The sequence below is a fragment of the Sinohyriopsis cumingii genome, chromosome 8, assembly GCF_028554795.1.
Source record: "Sinohyriopsis cumingii isolate HCF-2022 chromosome 8, ASM2855479v2, whole genome shotgun sequence".
Classification (NCBI taxonomy): domain Eukaryota; kingdom Metazoa; phylum Mollusca; class Bivalvia; order Unionida; family Unionidae; genus Sinohyriopsis; species Sinohyriopsis cumingii.
The window spans coordinates 102,341,858-102,357,472 of NC_142968.1; the positions used below are offsets into that span (position 1 = coordinate 102,341,858).

General features: G+C 35.8%; 1 protein-coding gene across 6 annotated transcripts in view; it reads left to right on the forward strand.

Annotated features, from left to right (window-relative positions):
* Positions 1-15,615, forward strand: part of LOC149794260 (phospholipid transfer protein C2CD2L-like) — a 148,911-nt gene that overhangs the window by 107,276 nt on the left and 26,020 nt on the right. For 2 of the 6 annotated variants that reach the window (XM_089968398.1, XM_089968395.1), the window contains exons 12-13: positions 6,038-6,162; positions 8,864-8,887. In XM_089968398.1, coding sequence (XP_089824524.1) covers positions 6,038-6,162; positions 8,864-8,887 — 149 coding nt within the window. Of the gene's footprint in view, positions 1-809; positions 836-6,037; positions 6,163-8,863; positions 8,888-15,615 lie in introns of all 6 variants that reach the window. The other 4 variants (XM_089968399.1, XM_089968396.1, XM_089968400.1 and 1 more) reach the window with 2 other exon arrangements.

Below are 15,615 nucleotides of genomic sequence, written 5' to 3' on the forward strand. Positions count from 1 at the left end.
GATCTTAGCTTGATTCTGTTTATTATCAGTTATATATTGTATCTTTCATGCTTTTGCAGTCTTGGAGCTGGCTTACCATTAGTAAGATTGTGTACTCTGATAACAGCTGAGTGACAAATTTAGGCCTGTAGTTCACTTAAAAACATTATTTGAAATAGACTGATCTGCTAGTACATTATTCAGTGGCAGATCTGGATCTACAAGGTTCACAGTTAGGTTTGTGTTATTCATTTGTAGATGTCATGTGTAAAGTTCTGATTTTTTGTGGTTTCCTCTACTTCCATCTCAAAGACTTTGTGTATGCCTCCACCTGCTTTATCTGATAACATGGTATAAGGGTTTGCATTACACAAGAGTATATTTTCAGGGTCTGTTCTGGGACATAGTATTTTTACTTTCCGGCTAATTTCTAAACATTATCATTTTGAAAAATCAACTATTGTGTAAACAATATCATGCATAATATTTTCAGTTCTAATAATATTTGTACATTAAATCCCTCCAATGTTGAAAAAATTTTCACCCTTTTTTTTCCAAATGGAGTGGAGAGTTTCCCTTGTAAATTTTCAGTCTTAGAATAGGCCATGGAATTTGGTGTTTATTTAAGTTTCTGCTTTATTTTATTATATGGTGTGGTACGAAAATCTTGCACAGACGGATTTGAAAAAATTGAAATTTATGAATACCTTTAATCTTATGAATAATTTAAATATCTTGATGTAAGATTGGTAATAGATTTATTTATATGAAAGGAACCAATTAAAAAGATAAATAAAAGGTATCATGCATCATTTACCTGGTCATTACAGAGCGGTACTTACAAACTACAATACCAGTAAGTATTTCAGTAAGTTATACTGAGCATGTTGCTTGACCTATAACCTCTGCATTTTTCTTTCTGGAGACAGTGTATTCAGTCTCCACATGTTCACTGTTGATTAAATTGCTTGGAGATTTTATTCAGTTAATGTTTTTCTATTATTTTGGATATCAAATCAATGGCATTACATGTTACATTCCTATAAAAATGTCATTACTAAGGTGTTGCATTGTTTGAAATAACTTCTGAATGGCTGTGGGAATTTTACTTGTAAGTTATATCAGACCCTCCCATTTCATAATCAACTTTTGTGCCAAAGTGAATGCATCTTGTGTTTACTAACCAGTATCAGCCATGATACTTAACCAGTATCAGCCTGGAGGCATAATACAAATTGCTGTATTGAGCTGTGTAAATGGAAATGAAATTTAGTTTTTCCTATATTTTCAGTTACAGTAGTCTTTTTTTATATAAAGGACCTTAGTATAACATGGATGCTGATATACGATGAACTCCAGTATACGGTGACTTCACTGATATCACCGTACCATGGTACTTTCTTGGCTTTCTTGAATGGCAGCATTGTGAGGGACCAATGTGTTTTACATACAGGCTAAAGTCATGCTTTCAGTAGATTCTATTTGGTTTACTTCCAGACTTGAAATTCTCAAAGACTATCATGAATAAACTCCAGACAATTTTATCTTAGAAAATATGAAGAATAAATTTAAACATTCTATTTTTGGACACATTTCTATTTTTGGACACATTTCACTGTAGTAAAAAAGAAAGGTATGTATACTGTATCTGTGGGAGGAGGGTACATGAGTAATAATGTCAATGGGTCTGAATTGATATTCAATCACATCATCAAAGAAACAAATACTTTGTTTTTATGTAGCTCACAGCCATCTGTAGACACTATAGAACCAGTTCTTCCAAACAGATCAGGGTCAAGGTTCTTTTTATTTTTGAGCCCACCCTGCTGAAAACTGGACATAGCGATCTCTTTGGCATTCATGTGCATGTCCATATTGCTGTACATGCATCCGTCTGTCTGTCCTCACCCGAGATTAAGGTCTGTGTTAAGTATATATTAGAGTTTGCTCAATGATAAAGTTTTTCCATTGAGCTCAAAGTTAAGTCTCTATATTTGAGCTAATTAAAAGGAGTGACATGTGATTTCTGATAAACAGTGTAGATACTGCATTTGAACAGTTTCGGTCAACTTTCACATTTAAGTGCATGTTATACATGGTAACAGCTTCTTAATGTGGAAATGTTAGACCAAGAAGGTTATATAATTCACTCAAAATGTGCACAGCATTTGGAAAAACTAAGGTATAAATGCATGTTCTCAATTCTTAATCGGAAATCCAAGACATTAGTTTTAAAAATTAACTTGGTTTGCCAATTATATACAAGATTGCATAGTACAATTATCATGAATGTAAAATTCAGTGTTGAGTATACATACTTGTACATTTTTGTGAAGAACGTTAGATCACACTAAAGAAAGCTTGTACTAAGATGTTTCCCCAATAGTTATACAAATGCATCTTTGCAAAGGTGGTAGTTATCAGTTAGGCATCTGAATCTTTGCAAAGGTAGTTGTAAATACAGTGCTTAAAGAACATTTCATTCACACAAAATCCCTAAATCAAATTCCACAAGCCCCAAATCGAATTCCACAATCCCTGTCTAAAATTCCACAAATCCTGAATTGAATTCTACAATCCCTGTCTAAAATTCCACAAATCCTGAATTGAATTCCACAATCCCTGTCTAAAATTCCACAAATCCTGAATTGAATTCTACAATCCCTGTCTAAAATTCCACAAATCCTGAATTGAATTCCACAATCCCTGTCAAAAATTCCACAAATCCTGAATTGAATTCCATAATCCCTCTCTACAATTCCACAAATCCTGAATCAAATTCCACAAATCCCTTTCTAAAATTCCACAATCCCTGTCTAAAATTCCACAAATCCTCAATCAAATTCCACAATCCCTGTCTAAAATTCCACAAATCCTGAATCAAATTCCATGTGCCCATAAGGACCTTATTTTTTTATCATTTGTTACACTGTGTTGCAGTTGATTTACATTAAATATAAAAAGAAATAAACAAAATTGTATTAAACTAACTTGTCTGTTTATTCTGCTCTCAGAACTTTCATGTAAAGCAATGCTTTCCATGAGGTTCTGATGCCAACCACTGTCCAGTTGCTCTTTTTGACATAATTTGATCATAAAAAGTGTATACCACATAGCATTTGAACCAGACAAAAGAATCAAAATACTTGTGTCTCTCTGCCAAAATCATTTTTTATTGATCCCATTTTTATCTTGCCTTCATTAAAGGACAACTGATTTTTTTGTCAAAGACTCAAAAGTCATCATAAAACCAACTTTGATATCTTAAATACTTATAACACCCCAAAAAACATTCCAAATTTGACCTGAATTCTCCCAGTTACAACGATAAGGTAATCATATTAGCCTTCTTAATCTGATTACTCAGACAAAATTTCAGATCACTGACATCTCACCTTTGTCCATATGCTTTCGAGTCTCAGCTTGTCCATTGTGGGTATGTGAGAAAGCTTGCCAGTAGCTTCCTGTGGGTCAGTGGTTCTGTTAGGTATTTCCTGCATTCTTCCCCACCATGTATAGCCAGCCTGTCATGAGCTTAAAAATGGAGTTAAACCCACAGCAACGAAAACAAGTCTTTCAGCAAGTTCAGAATAAAATTCCACAGTTCATCGAAGTTTTCTCAGGCCAATTAGATTTTGTTTTTTGACAAGCTTGATGGTCATTTCACTTAGAATACAGGAGGGGCCCAATCTGGGCTATCAGAGATTTTGAGCACTGTAATATTTAAACGAATTAATCTTTGCAAAGGTGCTAGTACATGGCTTTATAAAACAGTAAAACCTATTTTAGCAGACACTTCTTTATTAAGAACACCTGCAAATGAAGGACATGATTATGTACTCATTTTATCCTATAGACAACAGAGGAAGTTCTCAGCAGTATGTAAACATCAAATTGTACCTATCATTGACAAAAATACAATTAATAACAGTATGAAGTCATCGAAACATTTTACATTAGGAGGTCATCTTACTAGCTTATGAAAGAAGTTTTGAAAGCATTAAAAAGAGCATATTTATTAGAGTATTTGTAGTTTTGTAAACGCCCACCATAAGACACGTCTATTACGTTATCTGTCTGTCCCTCAGTTACCAAATTGGTCTCTGCTCAATAACTTGTGTTGTCCACACCTACAGTTACCAAACTTTATGCCTATCATGAACTTAGGTTAAGGAAGTACTATTTAGATTTCAGGGTTAAAAGTTCAAAGGTCAGTGGCAGTGACTGACGAAAGAAAACAATTATTTGCACACAATAACAAGTTCTCCACCATCTACTATTGCCAGTCTTGGTGGATCACTTGCATTTGGGGTAAGGAAGAATTTTATTGAATTTGGTGTTAAAGGTCATTGGTTAAGGTGTCTCGGACTAAAACAAGAAAAACGGTTTCATCTCAGTAACTCTAGTTTTCCACCAACTACATTTTTAAAAAAATGTTGGAATGGTTTGCACTTCAGGCAAGTAAGAATCATGTCAGTTTTTGGGTTATTAGGTCAAGACCAGGATATCTATGAGTGAAAGAAGTTAAATTGGTTCTGTACATTAACTTTACTTATCCATCATCTATGGTTACTAACTTTTGTGGATGGCATGCACTTGGAGTTAGTAAGAAGATTATTGATTTGGGGTCAGAGGTCAAGGTGACTAACAGAAAAGAGTGTGTGTGTGTGTATGTGTGTGTGTGATTTGAAATTTGTAATGTAGCTTTAACAATTTTCCAGTTATATCGCTATGATGTCTGCAGCGTGGCAGCATATAGTGATGTCTAGCACTGGGGCATCATGCCACAGACATGTAGCATCATGTCCCACCCAGTCACATTATCCTGCCACCAGGCTGACCAGTCCTAATACTAACCTCTTAATGCTGAGCGTCAAGCGAGGCAGCTGCTAGTACCTATCTTTTAAGTCTTTGATATGACTCCGCCAGGATTTGAACCCACGACCTCCCCCATCCAAGGCAGATACTCTAACCACTTAGGCCACTGGAGTGGTCACTAAAAGAAGGAAAATGGTTTCTGCACATTAACATTAGTTCCACATGATAGGCCTGGACCAAACTTTGTGAATGGCTTATACATGGGGAAAAGGAAGAACCCTATGGTTGCGTGGGTCTAAAGGTCATGATCGCTATAACTGAAAGAATAAGTGTGGTTTCTGTACAAATAGTTAAGTTATCAGCATGGAATACTACTAAACACAGGGAAGGCATGTACTGTACCATTCATGGTATATTTGTTCCAGGTAGTCATGTTAAAAAGTTGTGGTTGCTGATGCTAATATAAATTAGGGTGTACAGGGTAGAGTGTCTTGAAATTCCTCTCCTTCTGCCAAAATAAAATCATGCCATCTCAAGACAAGTGGTCTCTGATGACAGGTCAAAATACTATATATTCAGTAAGTATGTGCATTGATAATCTAGTCTTCAAGACAGGTGGTCTAAGTAGAGGTCTGTCAAGACAGGTTTTGCTGTATATAATAAACATTATTCTATTCTCACTGTCCAATGTCTCAGGTGGTTTCATTTTGATGTAGCCATCATGCAAGCTTGCTGATCACTTTCCAAAACATCTTCTTTACGCTAGATATCAGACAGTAGACTAGCAGCTTATAAATGTTGAAAAGGTTAAGTTTAGTTACATGTGTCACATTTATAGAAAGTACATTTGTCTGTAAGGGAAAGTATGTTGAAGACATTGTGTCCTTTTTGGGTAGTTATCACTGTTCTTTATTTGCCATGATGTTTAATTTTCTTAGTTAAAAGTCATCTGCATGATTAATCCGGAGTGTATGTCACCTCCTTGACAAGGCACTGTTTCAGATGTTCAAAACCTTTGTGATCTATGTGACTGAAAAATTATGGATCAGCTAACATGATTTGAGTATTTTATAAATTCCTAATATTATGACAAAGCTGTTAAACCAAAATTTGTTGACATGGTGACTGCCAACAAAATGTCTTGTCAATGAAGTTTCATGTATTAGTTAAATCCCAAACTGATACTCACAATGCATGCATTTCCTGTTTGATATTTGCCATGTTTTTGCTTGTGTTGCAGAAGTTATTCACATTAATGGAGTAGAATCTGTAGTAGATACTGCCATCCGGCAGCTTACGGATCCATCACGAAAGTCACGCATACCCAACAAAACCACAACAATCATAATTACAGGGGTCAAAAGGGTAAGCATGCAAGTACAGGTATTGTGGATTATTGTGGCTTCATATTTTAGCAAGGTTGACATGTTATCTTTATTATAAATATCTTTGCAAGTAGTTCCACCAGGTGAGGGAGGAAATAGGAAGATGTAAAGTTATTAAAGTTTTCATTTTAAAAATAGCAACATATCTAACTTAAAATCTAAGTAGCTTATCATGCAGTATCAGAGTAGATTTAACTAAAACAATTCCTTCATTTATTTGTCTTGACTAAGAAACAGAAGAAACCAAATAAATAATAATTATCTACAAAAGTAAAGAAAATTGTGCATGTGTGTTTTGGATTTTTAACGTAGCTTTTAAAAAAATTAAGTCATATCGCTATGATGTCTGCAGTATGGCAGTTTATAGTGATGTCTAGCACTGGGGTATCATGCCACAGACATGTAGCATGATGTCCCACCCAGTCACATTATCCTGACACCAAGCCGACCAGTCCTAACACTAACCTCTTAATGCTGAGCGCCAGGCGAGGCACCTGTTAGTACCCTTTTTGTAAGTCTTGGCTGGGGATCGAACCCACAACCTCCTGCATCTGAGGCAGACACTCTAACCACTAGGCCACCAGAGTGGTTAGGAAAATAAATAATGCAATAAAATTTATGGATTTGCAACTGTATTTATTGCTTCCATTTTGAAATGTTTATCAAAAGAATAAACCCACAAATTATCAAGATGGAAAGATAAGTGTTGTGGTGAATAATTGTGGCTTTTAAGAGACAAAGTTTATTTCTTCTATCAATTGTTGTAAGTGACTAAGGACTTGAGAATTTATGATCCCCTGAAGGGGTCATCCTTTGATGGGATGCCTGATCTTCGCGTAAAGGCTTCCTCCATCTGCCCCTCCCCCCCAGTGTTTGTAAACGTGTGTGATGTGCTAACCACAAAGCCACAATAAACCATTCCCTCTTCATCAGAGGGATTTTGTTGATTACTGGATTGGCCACACAAATATGTGAAGTTTTGATCTACTGTTGCAGATAGATTTTACTCATTTTGAACATTAGGAAAAATATTCTTCAGTGAGATCGAACTTCTGTTTTATTATGGTCTTGATCGATGAATTTGGAGGAGCCCTATAATAACCATGTCCATCTGTCCATCCATCTGGTGTTGTCATGGTGACTCGATTGCTACAGCCTAATATTCATGACTGGAAGGGCTCCAGTTTGTTTCCCAGCATTGCATCAGCTTGAATGGTCTACCATAATAAGTGTTTGGGCATAGCAATTTATACTACTTGCCTTGGCCTGGTATAACCTTATAATTGTTGCCGTGCCATAAAGTGCAGAAACCAGACTGGTCCATCTGTTGGACTCATAAGCAAGTGTGTAACGTAATGTAGAGGAGCTATTTGACATACTTCTGGTTTCAGCAATGGAACCTGGCTTATTGATAAAACATTGAAATAATTAGATTTCCTGCATTCTGTTAAATAATTAGGTATTAAGGTTTTCTGCCTTAATGACATTGGTTTGCTCATCATTAATTTATGACGGAACATTGGATTTCAAGCAGATTTTAATGTCCATTTTCCTAACTTTGGTTTCTCAACACCTATATAGCAGTTATAGAAAATGGGGCCTTTTTTGATGGACCCATCACTAATATTTTGAGAATTTGATAATTGGTTATTTGCTTTGTTTTACCAACCGGTAGTTGATAATGGATAGATAAGGCTTAGCATTGTGTTTAATTTGGATTTTAAATTAAGGCATAGTATTGTGTTTAATTTGGATTTTAAATTAAGGCATATCATTGTGTTTAATTTGGATTTTAAATTAAGGCATAGTATTGTGTTTAATTTGGATTTTAAATTAAGGCATAGTATTGTGTTTAATTTGGATTTTAAATTAAGGCATAGCATTGTGTTTAATTTGGATTTTAAATTAAGGCATAACATTGTGTTTAATTTGGATTTTAAATTAAGGCATAGTATTGTGTTTAATTTGGATTTTAAATTAAGGCATAGTATTGTGTTTAATTTGGATTTTAAATTAAGGCATAGTATTGTGTTTAATTTGGATTTTAAATTAAGGCATAGTATTGTGTTTAATTTGGATTTTAAATTAAGGCATAGCATTGTGTTTAATTTGGATTTTAAATTAAGGCATAACATTGTGTTTAATTTGGATTTTAAATTAAGGCATAGTATTGTGTTTAATTTGGATTTTAAATTAAGGCATAGTATTGTGTTTAATTTGGATTTTAAATTAAGGCATAGTATTGTGTTTAATTTGGATTTTAAATTAAGGCATAGCATTGTGTTTAATTCGGATTTTAAATTAAGGCATAGTATTGTGTTTAATTTGGATATGCTATTTTTATTGCCACATCATGTAACTGTTACATAATGACTTATTTCTTTAATTTTTCAGATATTGAATGAAAATATAAAATTCCTTTGTCAACTTGTTGAATATTTTGCAATTCTCATTTCCCTATACAATTATTTATGACAAAGAATATCAAAAAGTAAGTTGAACAACACAAATGTAACAGTAGACAAAAAAAAGCATAGTTTTGAGGAAGTTTTTTGTTTGTGTTATTTTTATGACCTGTTGTTGAGTGGATTTTTATGTTTCTAGTTTTATATATTGCATGTACTTCATTTATTATGGATGGATTTTTATTTATGTTTTTCCTTTATTTCAATGCATTCCAGGAACCAGTAATCCCAACTGTGAAGGTAATTATTTTAGCTGAGTGTAGTATGTTGGCATGGTTGTTATAAGAATGTGCACATCTGTGCACATGATGACATACATGTGTTGTTGATTTATAACACATCTGTGCTTATAGTGATATATGTGATGTTTTGAGTTGGCAAAATGAAAAAATTTGATGTAAAAATAAGTTGACACCATCAGGTTGACATTTTCATATGCTGTGTCAAACTCATGCCTCAGAGTAAAACATAAATGTGGTTTCTCATTTATTACATGTCCAATTGTTTATTGTATTTCCACCTGTGAAGTGTAAACATAAACTTAGAACTTAATGGAATTTTTAGAAGTTTGAATCCACACTTTCACAAATATTAACTTAAGCGACAGACCTAAATAGTCCCATTTGCCTGTTCGTTATGGAGATAAGATTGAAGATCTGTATGAAATGTAAGATCAGTCATGTAGGATTTAATGAGTATGTAATACATTTGTCAACAGCATATCGGTCATATAGGATTTAATGGGTTTGTAATACAACTGTCAACAGGATATCAGTCATGTAGGATTTAATGAGTATATAATACAACTGTCAATATCATATCAGTCATGTAGGATTTAATGGGTATGTAATACAACTGTCAACAGCATATCAGTCATGTAGGATTTAATGGGTATGTAATACAACTGTCAACAGCATATCGGTCATATATGATTTAATATGTATGTAATACATCTGTCAACAGCATATCAGTCATATAGGATTTAATGGGTATGTAATACAACTGTCAACAGCATATCAGTCATGTAGGATTTAATGAGTATATAATACAACTGTCAATAGCATATCAGTCATGTAGGATTTAATGGGTATGTAATACAACTGTCAACAGCATATCAGTCCTATATGATTTAATATGTATGTAATAAACTGTCAACAGCATATCAGTCATATAGGATTTAACGGGTATGTAATACAACTGTCAACAGCATATCAGTCATGTAGGATTTAATGGGTATGTAATACAACTGTCAACAGCATATCAGTCATGTAGCATTGAATGGGTATATAATACAACTGTCAACAGCATATCAGTCATGTAGGATTTAATGGGTATGTAATACAACTGTCAACAGCATATCAGTCATGTAGGATTGAACGGGTATGTAATACAACTGTCAACAGCATATAATACAACTGTCAACAGCATATCGGTTATGTAGGATTGAATGGGTTTGTAATACAACTGTCAACAGCATATCAGTCATGTAGGATTTAATGGGTATGTAATACAACTGTCAACAGCATATCAGTCGTGTAGGATTTAATGGGTATGTAATACAACTGTCAACAGCATATCAGTCGTGTAGGATTTAATGGGTATGTAATACAACTGTCAACAGCATATCAGTCATATATGATTTAATATGTATGTAATAAACTGTCAACAGCATATCAGTCATATAGGATTGAATGGGTATGTAATACAACTGTCAACAGCATATCAGTCATGTAGGATTTAATGGGTATGTAATACAACTGTCAACAGCATATCAGTCATGTAGCATTGAATGGGTATATAATACAACTGTCAACAGCATATCAGTCATGTAGGATTTAATGGGTATGTAATACAACTGTCAACAGCATATCAGTCATGTAGGATTGAACGGGTATGTAATACAACTGTCAACAGCATATAATACAACTGTCAACAGCATATCGGTTATGTAGGATTGAATGGGTTTGTAATACAACTGTCAACAGCATATCAGTCATGTAGGATTTAATGGGTATATAATACAACTGTCAACAGCATATCAGTCATGTAGGATTTAATATGTATGTAATACAACTGTCAACAGCATATCAGTCATGTAGGATTTAATGGGTATGTAATACAACTGTCAACAGCATATCGGTCATATATGATTTAATGGGTATGTAATACAACTGTCAACATAATACAACTGTCAACAGCATATCAGTCATGTAGGATTTAATGGGTATGTAATACAACTGACAACAGCATATCGGTCATATAGGATTTAATGGGTATATAATACAACTGTCAACAGCATATCGATCATATATGATTTAATGGGTATGTAATACAACTGTCAACAGCATATCGGTCATGTAGGATTGAATGGGTATGTAATACAACTGTCAACAGCATAGACAAAAATTTGCTGCCAGTTATCCACTGTCAGATCAGGGTAGACTACTATTTTCATGGCATGCATGATTTCAGGCAACAATGTTGACCATAATTTTCTGTCAGAGTACTATATTAACACATAGATTCAGATATTATAGATAACATGCTAGAGGAGTCTTTTTATATATATATAAAGTATATATATATGCGCATTTAATCAGATTTCCGATGCAGGCTGTGCTTTCTTGGCTGTGTAGAAAATAGTCAAACATAAGTATAAGTTTTCATGGTAGTGTAACTGTTATATTTAAAATCTTAAGTTAGTCTGTTTTGCAAAATTACAGCTTACAGACGTTGCCATTACAATATCTCTTTCATATTGATCTCAGTTTTTACTTCGTTAAATCATGGACCTGTTAACTTGGAAGAGATTGGATGTACAAATGCTGAGCTTGCAACATCCGTCTCTTTCTAAATAATGGAAAAGCCAAGACATTTTGAAAATACCAACTGTAAACTGCACAGACTCAGATAGGCCACTGCATAATGCACCAGCAGATCTGGATCTGTATAGTTCGTTAGGAGTAATGAGTTGAACAAACAACATATACCTTGATATGCAGGCGCATTATGCTTTGGCAGATCAGGGTCAATGTTTGCAGTTTGAATCAACTTGTAAGATATAAACTAGTGAAAATGGTAAATACTTCAATGCTTACCAAGCAATCTTCCTTAACTTTCTGTGTAATAATATTTGCCCATCTGTTACAGACACACACACACGATTAATGAACTCCATGCATAAATTAATACAGTGGACTCAACCCTTAACTTTTGGATATTATTCTAAAGGTTCCAACGGAAGATGATAGTACAGTAACTAGAATGTTGATCATAATGACTTGTAGGAAGAAGTTTTAAGTTTCCTGGATATACGATTTTCATGAATGATCGTAAGATAAGGGTATTTACAAGAGACTGTTAATCCAGTTGTTGTTGTTGTTGTGGGGTTTAACGCCATTTTTCAGCACACGATAGTCTATACATGGCGGCCAGTATTAATGGTGAAGGATGAACCCGGGAAAACCCCGGAAAGAACCACCGACCCTCGAGAAGCTACTGGCAAGCTTTCTCACATACCCACATTGGCTGAATCTTAGACTCGAACCGCCGCAGACAGAGGTGAGATGGCAGTGATCCGTAACGAAGAGCGCTTTAGACCACTCGGCCACTCGGGGCCCCGTTAATCCAGTTAGTCAGCATAAAGATAATTGATGATTTGCTATACCGTATATGTTCACTTATAACTTGAGTCACACTACCATAAACAAGATCCTTATCTGCCACAGCTTAATGTGCCTGCAGATCAGGGTTTATACTATTTACTGATTACTTATAGAAAACTACACTGACCCAGATCTTTTGACACATGATGCATCGACAGATCTGGGTCTGTATAGTTTGCAGTTGTGCTCATCTTGTAGGTGAGTATATATGGTTGGGATAGTATAGTTAAATAACTATTAAGATACTTTACATTTCCTTGCTTATTATGGTCGGTATTTTGTATTGGTAACATACAAAACTCAGTTATAGGTTGGGTCTAACTGCAAACTGCATAGACTGAAATCTTCCATTGCAACAAATCTAGGTCTGTGCAGTTTAATAGCAGTAATAGATTGCCAGCTACTATATCACTGCTTTTGTTTTCTGGGTTGCTGAGTCCCAAGTCCAGGCTTGTAGGTCCAGAAGTGAAAAGAGCATTATCCCAGTTCAACTTCTTAATCAAAATAGGAACATCCTTCTCTTTGTCTTTGTAGTGGTCATGTGAATTCATTTGTCAGGATGCTTCAGACAGTTCTGATTTTGGTCAGTCATTGATAGAGTTATTTTTTTCCAACTCTTTTCCTGCATTTTCTTGCAATTTAAAGGTTTCTTTTCACCTTACTTTGTGTTAATCATTCCCTTGGTTAGTACTGATGTGATGGTATTTATCATCTACCCTTTTCCTGTTCCTGATTGTTTTGTTTTGTATTTTATTCTCTTTCACTGACATAATTAGTTTTAAGGTTTAGGTAAGTGCTGATATATATCACTCATCCCACCTTTCTATATATCATGTACTGGATGTGCATACAGGTGTGCATACAGATGTGCATGCAGATGTGCATACAGATGTGCATGCATAGACAGATGCCTGATAATATGCCTTTGGTCAGATGGTGTGTGGGTCTTACTTATCAGAGACGAAGAAGGCATCTCTTCCATGTCTTCTCAGGATACCACCTCCTCCTTTCCAGGCAGGGTCTGGATCATTTCTCATGATAGGGAGTCTACTTTGGGGAAGGTACCTGGAGTAATTTCCATGGTTCATCAATTGGCAAACACCAATTGATTCCTAATAATTAGTCCAATACCTTCAGTGAGTGAGGAATAGATCCTTGGCCCCTTCCCAGAGAGGGGAAAGACTGGAGAAGGAACATGCCAAAAGGGATGAGCAGCGGCCTCTCAAGATAGGTAATGTACAAGTGACTGTTATAGTGTGATGTCTTTAACCCTTTAAGCCCCGATCCCGTCTGTAGGCGTGATCCGGTTTCTGCATTCAATGGCCGATCCCGCCTGTAGTCGTGATTTTTTTACTGCATTCAATGGCCGATCCCGTCTCCAAGCGTGATGAATGTGTGTTAGATTCAACATCTCTGATTGGTTAGAAATGGGTTTATTCCAAGAACTAACAACTATTAAACCAATCAGAAATGATTTTACTTTCATTTGCGGAAATTTGAATTGTTCAGAAGCTAAGGGCTCCTGTTTTGAAAGCGGTTTAACTACACGTGTTCTGGTCATAAAAATCGTAAATGATGGCGGACGTAAGAGTGATTTTTGATGAGAGCAAAAATGAGGAGTTTCTCGGGTTTGATCTTGAAAATACTGAGCAAGCTGAGGAAAGATATGTTCATTAGTTGGATATTTTGTGAGATTTCGATTCGGACATAGAAGTTTCTGAGATTGAATCGTCCGAAGATGAGGATGCTGACAGCGCTGATGATCGAGTTCTTGCGGATAAACGTTGCACATAATTTTGTAAATTCTGTATAAATAAGTCGTGAAAGACTTGGACAAATAGGGAAAAAAAATACATCACTGTGTAGACAAATTCATTTGCAATAAATGGTGAAACTTTCTTGGATTTTAATTGGATATAAGCAGAGAAATTAAGGTAAGAGTGAATGCATGTGCACGATGTTTACAAAATTTTCAAACAGGTAAAAACTCTGGGGCACACGCAGCTAGACACAGCTTAGCGCTGCTGGGGCATAGCAGCAGTGATACTGATAACGGGTCTGGGGCTGAATGAGTTAAGACAGGGAAGAACAGCATGGATGGATTTGAGGTGGATTTATCTGTCATATCTTTGTTGCCAGACTGGTCAACAGTGTCAGCGCCACTCTTTGAACAACTATTGATCAGGTTATGATTGTCAGTCTGGGAATTGGAACTGGCTCAATTACCCCCCCCCCCCCCCCATGAAACCATGAAATCCCAGTGGGGATAGGTAGACATGCTTTGCTTGTCCATCTGGAGATGTGGATTGGATTTGCATCCCTCATTTCTCTTTGTTTCTGTTTAATCCATTTGGAATTTTGGAATCCCCACTACCAGGTAGTGAGTCTTTACTGTACCATGATATCATGAATGTCGGTGTCTTGGTCTCATTATATGTGGGGACTTGATAGGCTGTGGATCTGCTATCACCTCTGGCCTTACCCAGAAAAAGTGCCACTTTCCTCCATGGCTGCCAAAAAGGGATTAGCAATTAAATAGGCCTAGGAGGATATTAGTAGGGTAAGTTCTGCCGCCTGTGAATTGTCACAGGATAACAAAATCCACCATTTGATGTCTCTCCTCCCAGTGAAGATATCAAAAAAGGACAGTCCAGTCTTGCTATTGAAGTGGGCTCAGGATGATGATGTTCTTTCTATTTAGAATACTTGACAAGTTCCCATAGGAGCTGTCTGCAGTGGGTCTCTCCCATCCAACCAAAGAAAGAGAATGTTCTGTTTCTTCCATTAAGGGCTACGGGCAGCCCTATCTATACTCAGAAGTACTGTTGGGATTCCATCATTAGGTTGGACCCTCAACTTTGTAATCTCGTCAAGTATTTAGATTTGTAGAGACTGGTTTCTTGCTCATTAAATGCCTGGTTGGTACCTTTTGATTGTTCTTTGGGCATTATTGAAACCATATGGACCTTTGAGTGAGGCTTCTTTGAGAACCTTATACTTAAGACCACTTCCTGCATCAGTAAGCTGATGGAGTGAGATTCATTCCTAGTCTGTTGAAAAGGGTTGTTTACAGTTTAGTGGAAACTGATTCCGTTTCTCTTTTTTGCCAACCTGAGGTTTGACAAAGAATCACATACCATCTGTGCCTTCAGTTCCTATTGAGATTTCCTGTGCACTGAGGATGATCAAGATAGGCTCATTGCCCAGTTGGGGCTTTAAGGTTGTATTTGGTTTTCTCTGGAAGGAGAAGGGCCGTTAAAATTATATCATTCTCCGTTTTAAGTGTCTCTCTTATATTTTGGC